Raw genomic sequence first — 25,084 nt, forward strand, 5'->3', positions numbered from 1 at the left:
CCTTGAATTACACAGTTTAATTTACCCCTGCACTGCATTTGTCTAGCTTTGTATGCAAAAATTTACAGATACTAAAATAAAATCAGCTGAGAGCCATTAGTAGACTAAATCAAATAGTCCCGAGACAAAGGTTCATGTAATAAAAGGAGGACATAAATCACACACTTGCACAGAAATGCCTATGGTAAAATGGCCTTAAGGGTTTGACTCAATCTGCCAAACCCCAGGAAATTCAGAGTAGAGTTGAAACTCCTTGCTTAACTTGCCTTATTGTTAAAATCAAGTTATCAGATGTCCCTGCATTAAGTGCATGTACATATAGACATGCATACACAGCCAGTGTGAATGCTTTCTTCATTTTATTTGCAACAAAGAGAGGACGTTGAAACCGAAAGTGTACATCTGTGGGGGACCAGAACAGAGGAAGGTATGGTTAGGGTTGTCCTTTTTAATATTTTAGCATCGAATCTGATTTCATTAAATAGCAAACACAGGGCTCTCGAGACAGGCCATGTGTCCTAGGTGCTGAAGCTAAGAAATTATTAAGCCATTTAACTAAAAGCTCACAGGGAAGCAAAGATCACTGCAGTATGACCCGGTTCCACAACATCTCTGTAGTAGGATATCAAGTTACAAACATTACATCATCTGAAAAAGCTTTACTGACTGAAAACCATGTTCATGCTCAAGACCATGATGTTGATTCATGAGGAGTTTAGCCTCTTCACAGGAACCCTGTTTGCTGTATCAGACCTCTGCATTTTTACCGGTTTTGAGGCAAATCTCAGAGGATTTGTAGTTTCTGTTTGAGTAATCTCCAAAGATAAAACATCTTATTGAAAATGGGTTTGAACTTCTACAGAGCTTCACTCTTCTTCTAGCAGCTATCATCACCACATCTATTTTATTTCTCCAATCATGCTGTTCTCGCATCTTAGATTTGTCTAAGATTTATCTGACAGCTTTATCTGCCTCTGAATTCATTTCATTTCTCTGGCTGATTCTCTCAGGCATTCATGATAAATAGTATTCTCCATGTTCTTCATGCTCGATTTCCCCTCACTCTGCTTTTATATGTCTCAGTTTAAAGTCTGTTCTGCTGACCTGTCTGAAATCCCATGTGTTTTTGGAATTAGAGCACAAACTTCTTCAGCAATGGGTCTTTAATAGTTACTAGAGCACTTAGTAGGCAGTTGGGAGAATATTTATCTTGAATTAATTGTACAAATGTTCAGCTCAGCCTAGTACCCTCTCTGGTTTTCGAATGATCATCTAGTTCACATTGCACGTGTTCAGAGGGCAAAAGACATTGGTGTAATCAATCCCACTGTGAATATTTGCACTGTCCAATGCTTGCAATCTATTCAGGGTAAACAGTTGTCTCCAAATCCCCACTGCAGTAAGGTTTCCCAAGATATGCTAATTGCATGTCTCCAGTGCTGAAGAAGTCCTGGAATAGAGAAAGCTTGAAAAAAAACAAACAAAAAAAAGGCTCCGAGTTCAAAAGGGAGGAAAGAGGAGAAAAACACATTCAGAATTTTACATTTGTATTGGGTAGCAGGGACTGAACAGATAAAAGATCTACTGAAACCATTCACGTGATAAAAGGAGCGTTTAGAGGCCACAGTGTGCCTGAGTTGCTCCAGATGAAGGGAATCTGTTATTTTCTGCTTCTCCCAGAATAGAAATAAATTACATTTCTGGCAATGAAAGAAAATTCTATGAAGTTTATTTTTATTATTATTATTATTATTATTATTATTATTATTATTATTATTATTACTATTACTATTATTATTATTATTTATTTCTTCTTTCATTGCAGCGTGGTGGCACCCATTCGGGGGACTTACATCACTGCCCACAAATCCCATTTGGTTGAGGTTGGTAGTATAGAGATGGTTATATGAGAACAGATAACCTCAGGGCATATGACAATGTTCTGAAACTACCACTGTATAACAGCAGAAAACAGTGCAGTAATTTCATATATTGCTCCACAGCAACCTGAATACAGATTTCTCTTGCTTTTTTATATTAATATCCAAAAAATGACTTTGGAGCCATAAAACTAAGCATTGCAGCTCCTCTTAAATAATCCAGTCCCAACATAATTTCCAAACTCACTGTTAGCTACCTAAACTGCTGTGGGATTGGGCACTCCTAAAGAGAATTCATTAAAAAACTCAGCAATGAAACATATAAGACATCTGTAAAGGAGATGCTAAGGGAGTGAGCTGGTTCTTACAACCTTGTTCCTACCTCAGACTTAGACGCCTTCCTCATCATGGGGTTCCCAGACTGCAATTTTCTTCTAGCCTTTTCCTTTTCGGATTTTGCTGTTGTTGTTTGTTTTGTTTATTTGGGTTAGGATTTTAAGAGGAAGAGCAAAATAAACCAGTTTAAACTACAAGACTGGAAGAACAACAACAGATTTTCTCATTTCCCTGCCACACCATGTTGTGGTTCTGCAGTCATGAAGTAAGAGGAAAGTTTAATTGCTCTTGAGGAACTACTACTTTTACCTCCTGCTTTTCAAGGCTGGGTCCAGAACAGCAGGATAGAGACAGGGCTGAGACATTCAGTCCCTCCTGTTCACACTGGGCTGCTCTGCCCAGTGAAAAGAGGAAAAAGAATATGACCCTAGCCTCCTTGACAGGGTAGGGGGCTGCAAGAAGGAAATCCTGTTTCTCATCCTTTTCCAAAGACTTTTAATGCATTTCTGTGCAATATCTTTTTCCAAGTAAAATGTTAAAAAGGGAAAAAACAAAAACAAAACAAAAAGCCCATAGTCAGCAAAAGCTGGATCTCTCCCTTGTCTGCAAAGTGCCTTGACTACTGGAACAAAGAATTGCGTTCTCCCCCTTCTCCTCTCTTTCTCAGCAAATCTTCATTTCTCTGTTCACAGTAAAGTAAATTCAACAGGGGTTTTAGTACTCCGTGCACACTCAAGTGGACAGAGGTCTGATACCTAGACCATATTCTAAGGCCAGAGGCCTGGGTTTGAATCGCTTTGGCCAAAGGAGGAATTGAGCCTGGGTCTTCAGCATCCCCAGTGACTGATGTCTCTCTTATATAAAATGAAGACATCTTCTCCTGTTGGTCAGAAGAGGGACAAGGTAGCAGAACATCTTCAAAGCATGTTCATTGACTGTTTTGGACTCAGGTCAAAGGGGAGAAGCAGAGAAACACTTGCATCCTATATCTGCTATGGGTACCACAGCAGCTCTGCCCTGCTGAGGCTGAGGTGCAACTGGGTGTGTGCTTGGGGAACGGAAGTGATGAAAACTGGGCTTCAGATATATCCAAAATTAGTCAGTAACTGAGTGGAAGTGTTCGGCCTTCCCATTTTAGATGTCAGCATCTGCGTTCTTCCTGAGTTCCTTTCTGGATCTGACCTCGAACTCTGAAACTGAGAGCACATTCAAATGGCATCCAGAGACTGATGTGTCTAATTCTTTGGTATTGGTGGGTATCAGAGATCAAATTTCAGGATCAGTATCCAAAAGTCAAACAGATCATTTTAGAAGGTAGTATCTTCTGAGTATCTTCTTGATGTTAACGGAGACTGACTTTACGTCATCTTTGTTCAGTTAGGAGTGAACATATTCCAAGTTCCCATAATAAAAGCATGGAAACTATGATAATCTGAACTCTGATAAGGAAAAAAGGCATGCTAAGCTATAGCCGGAACTGGAAGCAATAACGAGAAATAACAGCAAGTTCCCATACCAAGAGTAGCTCTACTTACAGATATGTTTGCTGCCTGACTAGCAATTCCAGTACAAAATCTGCTCATGTGAGTTTGCTGAGGAGGGAGGTACTGGTTACAAGTAAATGCTTTGTGTGCCCCTGCAGGACGTTTTTGAAATGTTTCAGTGTCAAATGTAATTGCATTGTGGTGATTACTGTCCAAATGGCATAACTGCTCAATCTGGCTGCTACTGGGGAAGCTCGTGGTGACCAGAAGAAAAGAATCAGCTGTTTTTGTAGTGGAAAGACATGAGCAGGAAGGTAGCAAATGAGCTAGAAATATAACAAAATGTTTGCAGCAAACCGTTTGCACTCTGCCTTTGGTTAAGCTGGATCGCGCGCATTCCTTACGCACTCGCAAAGCCTCGCCTTTGCAGGGATGACGGTTGGGAGACTTGCAGCCCACTTCAAACAAGGCACTTCTCTGGCTTTTGACTCGAAAGGGATCACATCCATGGAGACCACAACACCAGCTCCCCAAGGGCTGAGCTTGTGAATCCTTTCTTTTCCCCTCCCTGTGCCAGACTTTCAGCTTCAGCTCGACCACACTAAGAAGGAGACAAACCCCTCTGCTCACTATCAACAGGGCCCTGTAGGTGCCTTTCTGAGGTCACACCGCTGCCAGTATTTTAAGCTGTGTTAAGCTAATGGAGCTTTATGGCCACATCTGAATCCAGAGGAGGTGCCCAGCTGCCCGGAGGGGCATGTAGGATCCAGGTCATGTCACACTGGAAAAGGCAGGCAAAGATGATATATGCTTGCATGTTCATCAGAAATGTTTGCCCGAACCAAAAACCCACTTGATTAACGAAATAGGATTTCTTGTGGCTTTGAGAGCCAGCTAGTACACATGCAGTTGCAGGGCTGAGGTCTTACATCTGTAAAGGCAGCCTTCACCAAAACTTTTGCCTCTCCCCTTCATCACTGTGCCTTTGAGGTAATGTTCCAGTCCCATGTGAACAGATTCATCTTGATTTAAATTTGTGTGCCCATAAATGATAAAATACCCATTTAAAAGTAAGCTATTGGACATGTTAGAAAGAGTTCAAAAGACAACTTCAAAAATACTGAACCAGGATGTTACATCAAACTGTGAAAGTACAAAAATACATGAAAGCACATACATTTGTTTATGAATGTGCTTACAACATAGTAAAACATGATATAATTATATAGAAACAGCATTTTCCATTCATCATTTCTAAATCATGACTAAATTATTTATAAACGTTACCATAAAGTATTACCAAAGTTCATCTGACAACCATTATATAATATATGGAATGCCAAGAGGCATAAAATACCAACAAAAAAGGGAGATATTTTTGCATCAGAATTCCTCTATTCCTCACAGATCCATTACTCATCTCCACTAGATTAGTCACAGTATTCATACAAGCTGAAGGCCATTGAGAAAACCACTTTGAGTCACTGAATATAACTTTAAAAAAGTAAATAAAAATACTAAACATTCACTTTCTTAATGTTCAAAGGATTTCAGACAAATAGAGCAAAAATGCTCCACTGTGTTCTTTTCATACTAGACTTTTCCAATTTCTTCAACCTAGAAGCTTCCTCTCTGTGATTGATACATTCCCTCTCCTGTTCCCAAGAATGGCTTTCATCTTTTAAACTATCTACTGTAGCTCAGAAAAATATGGTTTGCAGTTTATATTAACAGAAACAAATGTTTGGTCATGTATGTCTGGGCATGATAATTCATATCAATTATCAATATTTTTGAATATACTTTCAGAAAATTCATCAAATCCCAGGTCCAGTTAGAAAAAAATAGCTTTATTCTCCTTATTAAATTGAATTTGAAAAACTGAGCCAAACACCAGCATTCGGTGTTTTTAACTTAGACATATTTTTTGCAAATGTCATCCATTTGGATCAGTCCATCAGCTCTGACAGCTCCTGCAGTGTTGTATGCCTATATTATCACTGTACATTGTGTACAGAAACATTATGTACATTATGTGCAGAAGCATAAATAAATTGATTAGTTCTAAGAAAAAAAAATCCCCTTATTTATTTCATTTTTAAACAGCAGGTATTTTCTGGATGGTTAGCTCAAGCAGCTTTAACGAACTCTAAAAATGCTGTCTGTGCACTGAGAAAGGGCCTTGACTCTCCTTCTCTCCGCTGTGATTAGAAATAGAATCTGCACCCCAGCTGGATATTTCCAGTTTATGCCCAGTAGAAATAACTTTCTGTCCGATTGCCAAACATTGTCCCACGTGGCCAGCGAAGGTTGGACAATAGCAGTAATACAGCTTATGCAGCTTCAAGTAAAGAGCTGAAAACGATCCGCTGCCACCGGAGGCCTCAATTCTGCATAGTTTCATAATTCTAGCACCACGATTTAACTTCCTTTTTCCTTTCAAGTATTCAGCGCCAAGTAATCGTATTGTCAATACTCACACTTGCTACCTTACTTACTGGTAAGGACATGTTCAAGTGGCACCCTAGAAGGTTGATCCCGCAGCCTGGACTTAACTAGTAATCCTCATGCACACTAGTAACCCCGTTGAATATCAATAGAAGATTGCGATGCCAGGGAAAGTTAAACAAACCCTGAGGAATCTGTTTTATTAGCATTTATAGGATTTGTGTATGAGTCTGTGTGCGTGTGTGTGTACATACACACTTGGGAACAGTAGTTACAGACAAAAATAAGGATTTCTCCGGGGATATGCAGCGCTAGTTCCTGAGCTCATACTAAGGCTGATGTTATAACCTGTAAACGTTAAAATACCTGATGTTATGTTCTTTCCTGAGGAAGCGGGTGATATTTCTCACTGTCAATATGTCAGCTAAACACATCGGGCATGACTGAAGGGTTGGCCCCGGGCCTGGCTCCGGAGGACTGTTTTCCCCGGTATCGGTGTGTTGAGCGTTGCGTGCCTTTGCGCGAAAGCACGTAACCGCTTCCCTGAGGCGCAGAAATACGCGAAAACTGCCTGGATGTGAAACACGAAAACCCTGCTAAAGCGCCCGTGCCAAAGGGCGAGGTGTTTTGCCGGCTCCCGCTGGAGTCAGGGGGCTGTAAGCGCCGGGCACTGCCTGCCGCGGCTCCGCGGCGCTGCGCACCTCTCCGCGGGTGCCTTCCCCGGCGCCTCCCCTCCGCACCCCGGCGCAAGCCGAGCCCCTCCAGCCTGCCCCCTGCCCCGCCCGCCAGCAGCCGCCCCGTCGCTGCCGCCCCCGCGCAGCGCGGCTGCTCCCTCCCGCCCTGCGGGGACCGCGGACACGCGTGGGCTGCGCGCCCGGGGCCCCGCTGCCCCGGCGCCGCGCGTCCCTCCGCGGCCGGGCGCGGGGAAGCGCGCCGCGCTCGCCGACCGGGGAAACCGCCCCTCCGCGGGGCGCGCAAGGGCTCGGCCCCGGCGCGCAGGTCCCAGCCCTGCTCGGTGCGGCGCAGCGAGGCAATAAATGACCCAGAGAGCGGCTCATAGTTCCCCCTCCTTTATCTTTTTATTATTTTTTTTTATTTTAAAATCTGGGGGAGAAAAAGCGGAATATTCCTTTGTAACACGTTTCACCCAAAAAAGAAATGCCATCCCTTCACCCTCCAAATGGCCAAGAGGGCCATTTCCCCCTCGGACCAGGGAAAAAGGGACGTTACATAACAGGGCGTTTTGTGCCCCGCCAGTTTGCTCTTAAATAATAGCGCATAATCGGAAGAGGAATTTGAATTTTTACACCGTAAATCGCTTTATTTATTACCCCCGTTCAGCTGCGTCCCTTGCGCGGAGTTTGTCTCTGAAACGGACCGAGGGCGGCCCGTCGGCGGAGACCCCGCCGCCACCTTGGGGTCTGCCGGCACCGACCGGGCGCAATATCGCGAATTCACCTCCATCGCTTCGGGCCACCGTTGCAGCAGTGCGCCTTTCCGCCCCCCCCCCCCCTTTCTTTCGGGATTATGTTTCAAATATTCACAAACCTGCCCTTTCTCCAAACTACCCTAATTTGTTAGAAACGTAATGCGTTCCCCCCGCTGCCTTCCTTCGAGACCCGATCGGTTTTTCCTACATGTGATTTACAAGGCTCACAAGTGTCCCGTAAAGTTTCCTGCTCGGGGTTAGCGATAGCGGAGCACGTTGTACCGGACCCAGCAGGACGCGCCTTGAAAAGCAGCTCCCTTTCCCCGTGCATCTGATCTTTTTCCCGGAGTTTTTACCTCCGCTAATGAGCCCAGTTTCGGCGGCGGGCGCAGGTTGCTATTTTATTCGGAGAATTTCCGCGAAATGCTGAAGTTTCTTTCCGACTGTTGTTTTTCTAAATTAATTTGTTGCGTTTTGCTCGCTGAAAGTCCCAGCCGGGGCCGGCGCCCCATAAGAAGAAAAATATAGCAGCAGTTTTAATAACAGCTAATTTATCACCGGCTGCAAATGCCGTCCCCAAGCTCGCGCAGTGTCCCGGTGAGGGAGGCACGGCGGTGCCCTCTTCCCATGGGTGACAAGGGCAGTGCGGAGGGGGTGAAGCGGGCCGCATCGCCAGTGCTCCCCGTGCAACCGTGTTGCTCAGGTTTCTTCGACCTGAAAGCCAACTCTAGCCTAATCCCTCCCGGAAAAAGCCTTTGGGGCCACAGGCCCCAAATCTGCGGCTTTCCGGGGGCCCCACGCGTGGGGGCGCCGCGGCCGCCCGTCCCTTCTCCGCTTTCAAGCGGCAAACGCAAAAGGCGCCTCGAACTCCCTATTCGCCGCCCCCCACGGGGGGGGGGGGGGGAAATGCATAAAAAAATGAATAAGTAAAGAAGCCCCCACCCTGGTCCTGCGGCCGGCGGTATCACGCGGGACAGGCCGAGGGCGGCCGCGGCTCGGGGGCAGGTTGCAGACGGGCAGGGCAGGGCCCTTCTCGGGGCGACGGGACCGGGGCCGAGCGGCGGGCGAGCCTCAGCGAACCGCACTGGTCCGCCGGCCTGGCCTCTGCGGGGGGCCGGACCTGCCGGAGCGGCGCCCGGCCTTTGGCGTGGGTGCCCCGTCCGCCCTCGGCGCCCCCCCGGCCTACGCGGCTGCTGCGCGCATCTCCCCGCGGGCTGCAGCCGCCCTGCCCCGTCCCGCCGCTCCTCGCACCCCGCGGCGGCTCCTCGCCGCTTTGGACGCCGCGCTGCAGCCCCCCGTCCGTCCCGTCCCGCAGCGGTGCTGCGGCCACGCGTGTCCGTGGGCGCCCGGGGCGGCTTTTTGCAAGGGGTGCCGCGCAGAGCCGGCTGCCCGTGGAGCTGCGCGGGTGCGTGTGCGTGTGTCGCACGTCGGGCTGCGACCGGGTTAATCGTAATTACCATATATACGGGTAATAGCCATATAGAGCGGTAATATATAGACATCTGTGTATGCATGCGGTATATACATACGCGTAGGTGCGCGTATGTACATGCATGTGCGTCTTCGCCCTTTCGCCTGCCGCAGAAACGGCGGAGGTGGAAACGCTCGGGTCAGTTAACCGCGGCGCCGTGGGGATGGTGCCACGTCGGCCCCACGCACCCCCCCCCGCCCCACGCGTGTCCCCAGGGTCACGGAGGCAGCCTGAGGGGGCGGTGGGTGCGCTCCCGCGCAGGGAGGCCGGGGCGAGCGGTCTCGGGCTTCCTCGGCAGACACCCTCCGCCCACAGCTCCCCCCCCCCCCCGCCCGCCCCGTTGCAAGCGCTAATCGCGGCTCTCCTCTGGCTCCGCGGTACGTGGGTGCCTCGGCGGGCGCTGCGCGGGCGGACACGTCACGGGCACGTTATCCCCTCCCCTCCGCAGGCTCTCCGGGCTTTCCGCAGCCTTTGCTAAGGAATTAACCGAGGGGTCCACTTCAGAGCTGCTGCTGCCCCCGGAGGAAAAAAAAAACAAAAGAAAAAAGAAAAGAAAAAAAAGCGGAGACATCGGTGTTTTCGGACGAGGAGCGCGGCGGCTAGGGTTTCCAAGAGGAGGGAAATTTCACCTCCGATCCTTGCCGCAGGGTGCGGAGCGCTGCTCCTTGCGGGAGGAGAGCGCAGCAAAGCCTCCTTTTTCCTCTGAAAGGCACGTGCGTGTGGAGGAGCCACCGCTTTGCAGCGGCTCTTGAAATACGTGACAAATAAAAGCCGGCTCCCGACCTTGCAAAATCCTTTTTTTTTCTTTTTAAGCGGAAAATAAACAGACAAACAAACAAACCCGACAAAATCAACCCCGCGCCTTCGCCGGAGCTCGGACTTGTTTGCAAAGGGACGACGCTGCAGCGGCACCGGCCCCGCGGAAAACGGATCCTCTGGGCTGACCCCGCATGAGCGGCACGTCTGGAGCCGGGCGCAGCGACCGGAGCAGCGCCGCGGCCCGGCAGCCCCGCGGGCGGCCGAGGGCGGCCGCTGCCCCGCGGCGCCCGGCGGCTCCGGCGCTCCCGCTCTGAAGCAGCCCAGGGCTGCTGCCGGGCCGCGCCGCCGCCTGCCCTGGGCCGGGGGAGGAGAGGCGAGCTCGTGATTTCGGGGCGCCCCAGCCATCGGCTCCCTCTGCACCGGCTCGGACTTTGGTGCAGCGCCCGGCTGACTCTGCGGCTCGTCTCTTCTCTGCATCTCCGGGACCACATCGGCTCGCCCTGCGTTAAACGAGCAACGCGGTCTGCTCTTCTCAAGAGATAAAAAAAAAAAGTGTCCAAAAATGCTTCAGCCTGCTTAGTCCTATGATTTCTCGCGTGGACGCTCTATTTTTTAATTATTATTATTTCTGGACGGGAGGGATTGAACAGAAGAAATCCCTCTGCCAAGGGAAGGCAGTGATTTGCTCCCTGTTGAGGAGAAGATCCGATTCCAGCTGCAGACCGCGGTTTGTGTAGGTCTCTCAGTCTCGGTTTCGAAGCGCTAGATATCGCAGGCTCGGAGCAGGACTGCCTCTCCCGATCAGCTCGCCTGCTGTGGCTGAGGCTCAAAGATCGCCTTCCCCCTCCTCGCACCATTTCTGTTGATGTTGTTTATTTTTTGTTTGCTTGGTTTGCTTTTTTCTTCTTCCCCTTTTCCTTTTTTTTTTTTTTTTTTTTTTTGTGTCCCTCTCCCCTCCTCTTTTTTTTTATTTGATTTGATTTGGGTGAACTCCCTCCCTCCCCTCCTTAAACGAAAATACTAACTCTGAAGCCGAAATCCATGCCCCCTGCAGCTCGGAAGGATCGGGTCTAATATGCCAGTGTCATCTTCGCCTTGCAGTAGTCGCGATGAAGGAAAAATCCAAGAACGCGGCAAAGACTAGACGGGAAAAAGAAAATGGAGAATTCTACGAACTGGCCAAACTCCTGCCCCTGCCCTCGGCCATCACCTCCCAGCTGGACAAGGCGTCCATCATCCGCCTCACCACCAGCTACCTGAAAATGCGAGCCGTCTTCCCCGAAGGTAACCACCCCGCGGCGCCCCGGGGGGGCTGCCAGCTCCGCCCGGCCCGGCCGGGGGCGACGGGGCAGCGCCCGCCGGAGGGGGGGGACGACCGGACACCCCGAAATCCCCCCGCACCCCCGTCGTGTGGGGAGCGCTGGGGGCCGGGGGCGAGAGGGGGGTCGCCGTGCCCCCTGGCCGGTCGGAAATGAGGGGCGAGGGAAAACAGACGCCTCGGGGGCCTGAGAGGCCCCCCGACCCCCCCCCCCCTTCGGGTCTGGGGAGGCCTGGAGCCGAAAACAGCTCGGCGCCAAGGCGCGTAGGGAGAGAAGCCCCCCAGCCCGCCCCACACACGCCGGGGGCCGGGGGGGCGAGGGGCTGCGTTTGACGGCGGGTACGAGCCGGCTTGAGCGTGGTGGGGTGCAGAGCCGTCTGGTTTTTGTTGCCCCCCCCCCCGGGGTGGGGGGACGGGGCCGCCCCAAGCGGGCCGGCCCGCAGCCCCGCGCCGGGCCCCGACCCTCGGCTCGGCCCCGGGGGCCCCCGGCGACCGCGGTGAGGCCTGTGGGCAAGGCGCTGCCGCCGCTGTGCGGGCCCGGCTGCGGCGGGGAGGATGGGGGTGGCTGTGGCTATCCCGGGGGGCTGGAGGGAGGGAGGGGGGCAGCGGGCTGGGGAAGGACCCGCGGCCGCTTCGCGGCGAGGCCCCGCCGGACCCGAGTGGCGCCGGGACCCCGCTGCGGCCGCGGCCGTGCGGGGGGCGCCTGCGGCCAGCGCCGCTGCCCTGCGCGGAGAGGGGCGGCAGTGAGGCCTGAAACCCGTCTCTCCTCCCCTTGGAGTCTGGGGAAAAAAGCACCCTCGCACCCACAGCCCGGGCCCGGAAAGGGGGCACACTGCGGGGCTGCTTTCGCCCGCGGAGGGAGGGAGGGAGGCAGTGGGGGAGCGGTCGGTAGCGCCGCGTCTGTGCCGCCGCTGAGCCGATGGGCGACGTGAGATGAAGCGCTGGTTAATGTCTGTCGGTGGCTAAATAAAGCCCGGCTCAACCGCGCCGTGGTTTGTTTGGGCCCCTCCGGACACGGCGGGGAGAGGAATTAGCAAAGTGCGTGTGGGAGGGTCTGCTCCCCGTCACGGTTTGGAAGGAGCTTTATTAAAAGGCTGCGAATTTAAAAAAAAAAAAAAGAAAAGAAAAAAAAGAAGGAGGGTGTAAGTAAAAAAATAAATAAATAACCCTGAGAAAAGCTTATCGTTAAGGCCCTCTAATTCAGCAATTTCGGGCGCAATTGCCGGGCAGCGCTCCCTGAACGCCTTGGTTTAGGATGGAAGAGAAGTGGCACATGCCGAGATGCTGCTGCACATGTCCCCGCTTTTCCAGGGAACAAACCGACCCCGAGAGCGGGTTTATGCCCGCAGCTCGGGGGTGTTTCGTGTCGGTCTGCCTTGGAGAGGCCGGGCGTGCGCTTCCGCACACTCTGCTTATTAAGAGCAACGTTTAAACGCGTAGGGCGGATTCCTGATCTTTCATCGTCTTAAGTGCGGGTGGGAATACTTTTAAAACCAAAGCTTGGGGTCCACGGATGACGGGCGGGGGGACCCACGTCCTTCGGCCCCGAGCTCGGCGTTTAGTGCCCGGGAATGTGGAGGGCCAAGGGGGACACGGAGGGAGGCAGCCGCAGGCAGTGCCCGCTCCCCGCCGGCTGCAGCAGGGGGTTTGGGGCCGGCCGGGGGGCTGCCCCACGGCACACGGTGGTTAGCCGTAACCTCCCTCCCTCCCTGAGGCGGCGCGTTTCCCTAGGGATTTGGGGGTGCGGGGATGGAGGGGGAGCTCCTCTCCCCGTGTACCCGGCCGCTGGTTTCCAGTTGGCTTTACTGGGAGAGGAGGGAGGGGGTACGACAGCCCGGGGGCGCTGCCCCCCTCCGGGGCACTGGGAGACATCGGCCCTGAGCGGGGGGCGTCTGCTCGGCACCGTGGTTTACATTCTCGGGAGAGCAAAGACGTGGGGAAAACGCCCCTCCGAGGGCGCCGGGCATGGTCCCAGAGCTGTCCCGAGGCTGGGAGGGGGGCTGGAAATGAAGACGGGCACGAAGCAGCCCCGGCCGCCGCCCACGACCTTTGGCTGCCTGGTGGGAGCCGTCCCGGGGGGGCGACGGCTGCGGGTCCCCCCGGGCACGGCCGGGCCCCGGCCCGCCGCAGGGCGCAGCGGGGTTTGCTTCCTCCAGCCCGGCCGAGCACCACCGCACGCCTGCTAGGCATGGGTAGCTGTAGCCAGCGTGATCGGCAGCGTTGTCCGGCTATAAAACCGGCTTCCAGCTCTGTCTAGACTGGCGGGGGAGAGAGGGAGAGGGCTGAGCTTTTAAAAACCCCGCTGGATGGCTCTTTTTTCGTCTTTATTTCCAGAGCGCGCTGACGCGTAGTTTCGGCTAAGTTTGAGCCCCTCAGCGAGGTGTCTGGGCCGGGATGGTCCCTGCACTTCGACAAGGCTCGTAAATGGGTTCAGACAGGTCTCCCCCTGCTCCCCCCGGCCAGGGTTTTCCCAAAGATGCACATTTTTGGACAGAGCTCTCGGGTCCCCCCGCGGAGGCGCCCGAGCAGGCTCAGAAAAGCGAGAGTGAAAGGAGATTTATATTGTAGCTCCTTCCTTTCCCCCAAGTGCAAGCCCTGGAAGGCATAATTTCGTGCTCCGATATCATACATTTTGCAGTGTGGTTTTGCTCTGACCTTCGGATTCATGAATTAGAGTCCAGGAGACAGCAACCTACAGCCTCCCCCGCTCGCCATCTCTGTAAGATCGTCTTCTGTTGTGTTTTGTTTTTTTGCCAAGACATTTGTTACTGTAGAACAAAAATATACCACGGGACTTTTTTATCTTCTTTCTTGACTGTCATTTTTTTGTTGTTTCTAAAAATGAACAAACGAAAGAAAGGGACGCAAGAATAAATCGCGTTGAGAAAGAACCCCTCTTTCCAGCAGGTTATGGCAAGCTGGTTAAATTGTGAACCTATCCCCCACCCGCCGCAGTTTCCAAAAACGACTTTAAAACTGCACATTTATAGATGATTAAACCGGACGGGAATGCGCTCATTAATAAATGACCCGAAAGGTAACGTTGCCTCCACAAAATGTTCAGAATAAAATGATTCAATAGTAGATCTGGGACCTGTTCCTTATTCTAAGACGCAGACAACAGGAATAGTAAGGAGCGTACAGTTTTCTGTCGCTATTTAAAAGCAGATCGGGAATGCGTATTTTAAGAAAATCCAGGCAGAGTGCAGCTATTTCAGCTAATTCCCAGATGTACTGAGAAGCGGTTTATTAATGATTTTGAAAAAGCAAGCAAACAAACAAACAAAAAAGCAGGCCGACGGCTCCACGAAACCGCCAGCAGTGGCACTAAAGGTGTTGCTAAAACAAAAGCGGCTAAAACAAAAATCCCCGGAGGGGCTGCAATAACGGTGCCCCGCTCCTCCCCAAAGCCGCCCAGAGGCTGCCCGGGCTCCCCGACGGCCCCGACGGGCGGTGCGATGCGACGCGATGCCCCGCGCCGTCGAGGTGCAGCGATACCTGGCCGCGTCGCTCCCCGCTGCGGCCGCGGCTCAGGGCAAGGCGTCGCCTCTGCCCCCGTCCCGGGGCCCCGCCGGCCCTCGCCTCATTTTCTTTTTGCTCTCCCAGCCGAGGGAGGTTACTCCGCGCTGAGGGGAAAATCGCCCAGGAGAGGCAGCGCTGAAAATCCCGGCGTTGCCGGGACCCAGGTTCGCCGTGAAGGACGGCTGCGGGGGGACCGTGCGCGCCGGGGGGGGCCGGGGAGCAGTACAGGAGACACAAAGGAAATGCTCCAGGTTACGGGGCAATCTGATACTTACGTGATACATCGCTAAGTAATTCTTTTAGCAGAATCCCGAACAGAAAAGCTACCGGGCTTTCACAAGCGTTTATGTATGAATTTATATATTTGGAAAGCAAACGTGGGAATTGTTCCCAAATATTTCCAGATCTTATTACAGCTTAACTCACCCCCATCCCTGGAAACTGGGAACTGGTACAAAGTGAATGCTGAAGCACTCCGAAAAACAGCCCGAGTTGTCCAAAGACGGTAGTGGGGGAAATTGCGCCCGGGCTTGCCGGAGGAAGGGGGGAGGCATTTATATGAGGAACCCCACAGCTTTCCATGGCAAAAGTAGCACGCATTTCGGGATTTCCCTGCAAAAGCCCCTCTCCGCCGTCGGGGCGCAGCGGCCCGGGCCGAGCCTGCCGCCCGGGCGAATTGGGGCTATTAGGGCCAGCTATTTCCTCCCCAGCGCAGCAGAAACGATGCCGCGGTGCCCCTGCTGCCCTCCCAGCGCAGCAAAACCCAGCCCCAGCGGAGAGGGTCGATGCAGACACCCGAAACGGAGGGTAAACTAGGAGAAGGGGTTTCATTCGTGGTTGCGACCAGCAAAAACGGGGCTGCGCCGGGGAGCGGCCAGCCCTCTTCCGCCCCGGCAGGGCTTCGCCGTGCCCGAGCCGCCCGCCGGGACAGGCTCCGCCGCAGACCCCGGCTCCGTCTTCCGGGGCTGCGCTCGGGGGGCCCGGCCGCCCCCGCGGGGTCCCCCGCCTTTGCACAGAGGCTGCGCCTGCTGCTCGCTTGCCCGCTGGGAAATCGCTCTCCGGGTCGAGGTGGCAGATTGGCGCTGCGGCGGGGCCTCGGGGACGTTTCCCTTGGGAGCAGCCGTCCGGCAGCCCGCGGCTTTCACGGCCGCGTCCGAGACCCGCCGGCCTCCTCCGGCAGAGGCACCTTCCCGGCTGGGGCCGCCCTAGGAAACTTCCTCCGCCTTTAACCGCTTTACAAAGCGCTCACTTTGTATGAGCAGCTCTTCCTGGCCTCGCTCCAGCCCAGCGAGTGAAAATGTGCATTATTGACTGGCTGGGCAGGAGCTCCTCTTTGGAGTCTGTTGCAGATGTGTGTTTACAGGACATGCGCTGCGCGTTTGCAAATCTCCGGGAAGACAAGTTAATGTGCGGTAATCCTTTCTCTGAACGTAAGGTTTCATTCGTTTCGTTTCCACCTTTAAAATGACCTGCTGGCGGATTAAACGAAAAAAAACCCCATCGGCTTTAGAATAAGCTTAGACGAATGTCAGCCTGATCCACCTAACGCGTTGACGTTTGATACGAGTTTGCAATTGCAAGTCCAGTTGTAAATTTCGAAGGGCACAAAGCCGCCGGAGAGACTCCAAGTATTCATTTCTTAGTCCTCGTTAGAAAGGAGTCCTAAAAATGTTTGGCGACGCCGTGCAGCCGTACCTGTGCAGCCGTGACGAGCAGGGCAGCGCAGGCTGCCGCACACGGGTGCAGGGCAGACACCATTCGTTCTTGACGAATAAAATCTGCTTAAAGAATAAATCTACTGCATCCTTCAGAAAATTAGGGCTCGTTGCAGGACACATCAAAAGATTTTTTTTTAAGTTTATCTATTGTTATGAGTAAACCCCTTTCCTGGGTTACAATCCCATGTTTCGACACTTTCAATTAGGAAACCGAAATGAGGGCAAACCGCGCAGCACCGGGACTAGCTATATCGTTTGCGTTTGCCACCGTCTCGAGAAAGGGACCCCAGGGTGTCTCTGCGGCCCGTTAAACTTCCCACCGGCGGGGGAAGCGCGTTTCAGCGCGAAAAACATTTTGACGGATCCCTGCAAGTTTAGGAGCCTCCTCCAAACTGCGGAGGGCGAAACGCCGGTGGAAACGCGCGACTTTTCGTTTGGCTCTTCAAAGCAGATTTCCAAGCGCGTGGCCAGATACTTCTTTTAGCGAAGGGAGGGTGTCCTTTCCCTACACACAACAAAAGGAAAGAAAGAAAAAAAGAAAGAAAGAAAAAAAGAAAAAAACCGTGGCGCTTTGACCCACTCGCCCCGTGGGTCCCCGGAGCGGGGCGAGACGCGGGTGCACGCTGCCCCGGGGCAAACGCGCGTGGGCGCGCAGCGGCGAGTTGCGCTGGCGGCTGCGCGCGTAGCGGGGCGTCCGCTGCGCGCCCGAAGCAGGAGGTGCTGGAGGCCCCCGGGGACGCCGGATGCATGAGCGGGGCAAAAGGATCCCGGCATTTCCAGCCCGGGGCTGCCTGCGCCGCTCCGCCAAAGCACACGCCGGTCCGGGAGGGTTTCGGGCCGAGCGTTTTACTCCACGCTCGCCGCTTAACACGGCTGCAAGTGAGTTTGCCCTGTCAGCAGCGGCGGGAAAAGGCGGCCCGGGCTGCGGGGCGCTGGGCTACCCACCCACTGCACGCGTGTCCGCGTATGTGAAGCGCTGCACGGGAGCCCCGCGGCGCCGGCAGCCCGCACAGAGGCGTGTTGCCGCCTTTCACCAACCGCTGGCCTTTCCACAGCGCCTCTTGGCTGCCGAGGGGCACGGGCACAAATACTCCAGGAGCTTCGGTGGCTTTTCGGAGGCTGTGCTGCAGCCCAAAGGGTTTAAGCCCTCCTTTCTTTTCTTTCCTTCCTAAAAGAGGAGGCATCAAATGGATGCACCTTCCCTCCATCCCCGGCGCGCTCCTCCGGGCAATGGCATGCATCAACCCCTCGACTGGCACGGGCAGTAGTCTGAGCCCCGCTGGGGGGAAAGCTGATGCACGCCTTCTTTGCGTGGGGGAATTAAAAAAAAAACCAAACCCGAGCCCAGATTCCCCCTCCCGAAACCCCAACCCCATCGAAAACCTTCCCCAACGCTGTGCCGGGTGCACGGGCTCCCGGTGCGCCGGGCAGCGCAGAGGACGCCTGGGGAGGCTGCGGAGGGCGAGCGGCTGGGGCCGGCGGGCTGGAGGGGCCCGCAGCTCCCCGGGGGCAGCGAAAGCGTGCGTGTGGGGATACCCGCGGCGGGGTTTCCAGCAAAAGGGGCCATTCCCTTCGAAAGTGCATGTGTAAGAGGGACCCCGCCGCGGCCGGGGAAGGCGGGCGGTGGGGCAGCCCCCCGGGCACGGAGGGCGGGCCGGGCTCCCTCCACGCCCCGCTTCCCGGTCTAACCAGCCCCTCGGTTCCCTTGCAGGTCTGGGCGACGCCTGGGGACAGCCGAGCAGGATAGGGCCCTTGAATAACGTGGCCAAGGAGCTTGGATCCCATTTGCTTCAGGTAGTGGACGCCTTCCTCCTCTCTCTCGTACGCGCTGAGCATCGGAGCTTTTTCGTTTCGGTGTGGTTCACCTTCGCACCTCTCCTCCTCCTCCCTCTTCCCCGGGCTGTTTAGGGGAGCCTCTTCCTTTTAATCCGGAGCCTCAAACCGCCAGGGAGAAGAGGGAAAACCGAAACACCAGTCGCTTCACTTTCCCCGTCTTTGATATTAGCAGAAACAACAGCCCGCTGAGGCACTAATCTGGTTTTATGTGCACGCAGGGTCTCGCCCAGCCATAAAGGGGGTCACTGAAGGCAGCAGGGTCGCTCGGGATGGCCGTTTGGCCCCGCAAAGAGCCCCCGGTGGGCTGCGGCGGGGAGGAGCGTATTTACGATGGAGGGGTGCAGTCGGCGTGTTTCAGGACGTCGGAGATCGTAGCTCCCCATCAGCAATTCAGTAGGGGAAAGCTTTAAGAGAGCACACGGCTCCTGAGGCAGGAGGTGAACATCTGGATTAGATCTCCTATTTACGTTAGCACCTGAAAATACAGTTGTTGGAAATCCCGTTGATCGGCTCTGGACTTCTTCGGAATTCCCCCTGTGCAGCTCGTAGGAGAATTTAGGAAGTCGCAGTTGGGGCGTATATGCCATCCAGAGAAAGAAAAAAATTAATTACATTTAGCTCTCTATTTTGTATGTGAACTTAATACAGCAAGGGTTTTTGTCCCCCGATTTTAAAGACCTAGTAAACCGGAATCATTTAACGGTCGTTTTTGCTGTAGAAGGTTAATTTCTGGTCACAGAGCTGAGGTAGTTTTAACTGTTCACTCGGGTGGGGGGAAAAAAAAGCTCCACGGAAACTCTGCCCGGGATTTGTGATTGCTTCCCCGCCACCGACACCACCCCTCGACGTCTGTCTCCGCCAGGCGGTGGCATTCGGGGAGCGCCCGGGCCGCTGGCCGCGAGGCACCCCCCCCTCCCCCCCCCCTTCCTCGCACACAGGCCGTTGGCCGCGCGGCGCCCCCCGTCCTCGGCCCCGGCCGTTGGTCCCGCCGCCCGCCCTTTCTCGCACCCCGGCCGTTGGCCCCGGCGGCCGCCCTTGGCCGGGCCCTTGCGTTTGTTTTGAAAATGATGAGACGCGGAGGCGTGAGGGACAGCCTGCTGTCGACCCGAGCTTGGAGTGCTTCAGGGGCTGTATTGAGTGAATTAATCAAACATACAGTTTTCCCGCTTCCTAGCGCACTGGTGTCGGCAGGAGGGCAGTGTGTAGCCCCTTCAGGTAGTTGCCAGTCTCCTCAGGCGCTAGCCAGCTGCATACTGCAAGGGAGGTCAATAGCTGCAAAAAATGACACCAACGGCAGGGCGAGGGGAGCTGTGTGAAACCACTTCAGATTTGAAGTGGCGTGCTTGTTTGATACAGCAGCCCTGCAAAACATCATCCGTCCTCCCTAAGTAAAAAGAGCACACTTTCGGTAGGAGGATTTGAAGCATGCCCCATTGATTGAATAAAATAAATGGATATTAATAAAATTGAAAATCATCTCTCGTGGAGGGATTTCAAGCTATGAAGTACACACTCTGAATTTTGTTTTAAGTAGTGTCGGATCAACTGTTTCAGAAATCATTGGTCTACCTCAAAAATACATATGTAGTTATATCATAAAAACACTTGCTCCTTCCTGTTAGCTGTTAGTAACCGAAGTTGCAAACTTAAGTAATACTATATGCTAATCACCTGTAATATTCATTTTACAGTTCAGTTATTTCTGGAACTAGGAATGCTTAACATTTTAATAAAAACAGCACATTTACTGTAAACTTTTTTAAGGGTTCTTAGACTGAAACTTTACACACAAAGTTTCAGCTTCAATGTTTTTTATAGAGATAGGTTAGAGACCTCTAAGCTAGACAGCAATGGAAGAATTAACCCAATTTAATTATGATACTAGGAAGGGCAATTGCAAGATGACAATGTTTAGGAGCAAACTTATGCTTAAGATGCAATAATTTATTTCCCATTTTAATACTGCTACAAAAGTTAATTTATGTTCAAAAAAAAAAGTAAAGGCAAAAAGTAATCTGGTTTCAATTGCACGCAGCAGAATCGTTAGTAGGCCAGAGAATAATTTGGAATATTTTTTTTTTACTGGGGCAACACTGTAAGAGCATGAAGCATACAGAATTTTATTGCATCTCTCCTGGTTCAGTAACTTAAAATATGAATTAAAGTAGGCATTTGTTCTATCTGTGTAGTTTAAAAACTACTTTTCCATTGCAAATTTATTTTCCAGTGATTGTCACATATATATATTGATCAAGGGTTCCCAAATTGATTAGAGATATTGAATACTTAAATTTTTGACTGAGAAAATCAGGTGCTATTAAAAGAATGCCTAAACTTGGGCACCAAAGAATCAAGGTACCCCAAACTGGCAGTTTGTACAAATCGTGGCCAGTTTTGGCTAACCTCAACCACTGCCAGCATATTTGTTTTTCTTTTATGAAAGATTTATGATAAAATTTAAGCTTCTGTTTTACTCACACAACTAATATTCAGGTCAATATTATCATGAATAAGAATTTGCAGGATTGGCTTTTGAGTCTGCATTACAGACTACCATTAGAGTCACAAACTACAGGAATATAGCTTTATGAGTATAAATATCTCTCTTCCAGTGTGATAAATTTTCTCATGCTGATTTATTTTGCTTTCTTTTATCCTCTGTAAATTCACATAGTTACACAGCATAGTTACATTTACAGTCCTCTGTTCACAAATGCATTAATAAAAATATACTCAAAGACATTTAAAACATTGCTTACAGTATCATTAAATGTATTGCAAACAGTGGTAAGCTGTGTCTGCCAATTACAGCATAAAAAATGACTTGTGTAGTACTAGATTTTCTGCTAAAAGTACCACATAGCTCAGGATTTGTGCTAAGTACTAAAATAACCAGAATCAACAGGAGAATGTTAACTTAAAGTGAAGCAGTAAAGCTAGCATCTGTAAGGGAAATGAATTGGATTTCACAATGTGTGTGTATGTGTGTCATAGGGTTTGTAGGAACAGTATCAGATAAAGATTTCATTTTTTTAAATACTGTATTTGCTGCCCTTGAAGTGGAATAACAGCCTTCTTCCAAAAGACTTAAAAAAAAATTCCACGTAAAAGGTTTAAACTGTATTTTCTTTTACCTTACATATTTCTCTTTTACAGACTTTGGATGGCTTTGTTTTTGTGGTAGCATCAGATGGCAAAATAATGTACATATCAGAAACAGCATCTGTACATCTTGGCTTATCCCAGGTATGAGTGATATATTTGGTCCATCTGTTAAATACTGATAGTAGATTTGGAAGTTACGCGAGTATCTTGTCGTATATACAAAGTCACTGGCTTTTAGGGACATTCGAAGCTTTGGCTTTGTTCTCTGATAAATGGCCTTACTTAAATATTCATATTTCTTTTACTTCAGCCACATCATGACCATCTTTACATCTTTTCTTGTTCATTGTATTTTACTCCTCATTACCTTTAAGAAGGGTAATAAATAACATGATATTGCAAAATGCAGATATATTCTGAGCTTGAAATCCAAACCCATTGCCTGTGTGGTAATGCTATACATCTGAAATAAAGTTTAGAAGTCAAGTCTATATGTTTTGGATGGTGTAAGATATTGAGACTTGCTATGAAATAGAGAGGAAATCTGATGTGGAACATGAGTTTTATGGTAAATGTGTTTTTGGAAAAAAAGTAAAGGGGGGCAGATTTATGAGTGTTCACATGGAATTCAGGGTAATTTTTCCTGAGTTTTTCCAGCTCAGTGGTCTTTTCAGTAAAGCGTTTTATATGGTTGTGATAGAACTCATAAAACTCAGTTTACTACTGTTCTGCACAAGAAGTATAAGGGGGTTTTATTGGTTTTTTTCCTAGAAGGACATTTCCAATTTTTTGCCTTCTTGGGATAGGCACAAGGGCAAAAAGACATGAATTTATTGCAGAGTACAAGTTTCCATACCTTTGTGTGGAAATGTATTACACAAATTCATCTGTAACACCTGACCTAAAGCTTGCCGAAGTCCAATAGAAAAACTCCTAATTAATTTCACTGGGCCCTGGACAAGACTTGCAAGGAACAGAGCTGTTTCTTCAGAACTGGTTGCAGCTCAGGTACTTCTCAGAATTAAATAAAGTTAAATTAAGAATAAATAGCAGAGAGAAGAAGAACGAGAAGATCAAGGTGAGTGAGGGCAAGATGTTCCGTTTCAGGCAAGACTGTGAAAAAGTCTGTGGAATATGCACTGTGACTATTCCCATAAAGAGAAGGGGCTGAGCTGTGGAGATTGTACGTGCACTTCAACTTAAGTAGTACCTAATTTTTTTGAATGAAAAGTTGTAAAGCTTGTTGGATGTGTTTTTATAATAATAGTGTTAGAATCAGTGGTTATAAGAAAAGCAGAATTCTAAAGACCTAGAAAAAACAAGTATATCATCTTACAAACACCACTTCTAAATGCAAAGGCAACTTATGTTCCCTGTTTTTAATCCCTTTTTGAAAAAGTAATTTTGAGAATCAATGTTCTGTGTGGATACCTTTTTTGTGTCAACTTAGAAAACTGTGTCCACAGAACATTTTTAGTTTAAGCAATTTCTTCAACTGAGCCTGCTACAATATCGTATTAGTTCTTTCATAACATTTAATGCATGTTTAAATAACTTTAAATATTACCTTGTTTTAGAATAAGCTTTCTTAGACTATGGTCATTTATTCTGCTCTGAATCAACAGCCTCATCAAAAGTTTTTCTTCTGCTAACTTATTGCAATGATCTACCAGGATCGTAACTGCTTAAATAGATTCATTTAAACAGTATGATTATTCCAAAGCAGTGAGTGTTCCCACCTGTCCTTGCTGGAGTAGTTTTGTTCTCCCATATTACTTGTGGTGTGGTAAGTGGTCTTCTAGATTTTGTCTAGAAATTGTTTTTATTTTTTTTCTTTTGGAAGAATACCAAGTCTTCAGATCTTGTAGGCCTCAGTGTTATCCAGTCATCCAGTGAAATTAAATAACTGTGAGATCATTAGGACAATAAATAGACTATGCCACATGAAAGGAGAGGGGGATGAAAGCATCATACAGCCTTTAGTCTTGCTTAACTCATATGCTGTTATAGCATTTTGCACAGACTGAGTTCCCCGTGCATTGCTCGGCTAAATCTTTATAAGCTTTTACTGTAAGAGTTTTGCTGAGAAAAAAGAAAGGATTTTGCCATATTGTTTGTTGAAGTAAGTTTAATAAGCAAAATCACAAATATTTCACTGTAGCAAAGATTTGTAAAGGAATGGGACATTCCCTTGAACTCCCCAGAAAGCTGTAGATCAGGGAGGACAAAGAGATGCAAAATTTAAGGGCATATTTTAGACACTTAAAGCACGAAGTGCTTCAGCAGTTTCACAGCACACAGGTTTTTGTTTCTGAATGCAGTAAAACAGCTAAATGAGGTGGTGATTTTTCCCCCTCTTTCCTTATATTGTTTTATCATCTAATCTGCTCCTACCATTTCTTAATGTTTTATTTTTCAAGGAACAATTTTGTTTTAAATAATACTAGGATTAATACTAGGATATTCCTACATACTGGGATATTAATATTAGGATATTCCTTTAAGCTTCCTAGGGCTCTAAATGAGTTCTTTTTCCTACTTCTCTGGAAATCACTGGGAGTTTTGCCACTGACATCAACAAGAATGAGATTGGTCTCTAGAAGCAAATTCTGCAAGTCTCCCTCAACAAGTCATAATCCCACACTTTATTTTCAACAAGAGCTCTTATAGAGCTCCAGCCAATACAAGCTGAGACCAGAGTGATGATGATTGTAGAAAATCTTTTAGCATGTACATAGAAAGGCCTTTTTATTAATAATTTTGACAATTAACTAGTCTACACATCAATTTCCAGTTAGAGTGCAATTTGTTTAAAAAGATATATTTAAACTAAATACAAAGTCCATTAAAAATATTTACAAGATATTCTTGGAGACCTGCTACAGTAGTCTTTATCTTCTAGTTGATCTTGAATTTAACTTCAGCAAAAAGTATGTAGAGCTTCTGAATAACCCTTCAGTAGCCAACCTGGTTAAGCTAGTTAAAAATGTAAAAAAAGCCATTAAGGATATGTTCTTAAGTCCTCTTTTTCACCACTAGTTCACTCTTTTTGACAGCGCAGCCTGAAGTATCAGAAACAGGATTTCTGAAAAGGCTACATCTTCATTTGTGGGTCTGTCACTTAATTCGTGGGTTTGGATTTTGATCATCTGTTCCTCTGTACTGTATTAATAAATACTGAAGGTTAGGTCTCCCTCCTCCATCTAATTTTAATCAGCCTCAGACCAACATTGAACTGACTTATAGCAGCTCAGACAGAGCCAATTGCTTGCCTCATTTTTCATGGATAACAAATAGGTTCAAATTCCCAAATATTTTTTCTGCTCAAAGTCCAGTGACAGAATGAAGAGCAAAATTCTCTTAGGAAACAATGGTGAAAGATACACATTTTTTTAATTTTGGAAGTCTGGACCTTATTCCAGCCGTTTTCTGGGTCCATGAGGGAGCCAAGCTTATCTTTGACTTTTGATAAATCATGAAGTATTTAACCACAAACATCTGAACTTTTCAAGAGTTTATTTTACTTTCATCAAATAAGTATATGAAAAGCAAAATATGTAATTATTTGCTCTAGAATCCATCTACTTAGTCCTCTGTGTTTATTATGAATCATTGCTTGGCAGGAAGAAAATGTGCAGCTGAGTTACACATAAAAAAGCTTTTAGTAGGAAACAGCGATATTTGGTAGTAAGCAGGTATTTACAGATATGAAAAAGCTGCATCGAGGAAGCTGGTTTAATAAGCCTGAGGTGTGAGATTTTAGAAAGTTTATGAATTG

General features: G+C 49.5%; 1 protein-coding gene across 3 annotated transcripts in view; it reads left to right on the forward strand.

Moving 5' to 3' along the window:
- Positions 1 to 9,393: 9,393 nt before the first annotated feature.
- Positions 9,394 to 25,084, forward strand: part of SIM2 (SIM bHLH transcription factor 2) — a 59,054-nt gene continuing 43,363 nt past the window's right edge. For all 3 annotated transcript variants that reach the window (XM_026121483.2, XM_064524822.1, XM_026121484.2), the window contains exons 1-3: positions 9,394 to 11,091; positions 18,077 to 18,159; positions 21,358 to 21,447. In XM_026121483.2, coding sequence (XP_025977268.2) covers positions 10,917 to 11,091; positions 18,077 to 18,159; positions 21,358 to 21,447 — 348 coding nt within the window. In that variant the 5' untranslated portion in view covers positions 9,394 to 10,916. The remainder of the gene's footprint in view (positions 11,092 to 18,076; positions 18,160 to 21,357; positions 21,448 to 25,084) is intronic.

The sequence above is a fragment of the Dromaius novaehollandiae genome, chromosome 1 (genome assembly GCF_036370855.1).
Source record: "Dromaius novaehollandiae isolate bDroNov1 chromosome 1, bDroNov1.hap1, whole genome shotgun sequence".
Classification (NCBI taxonomy): Eukaryota; Metazoa; Chordata; class Aves; order Casuariiformes; family Dromaiidae; genus Dromaius; species Dromaius novaehollandiae.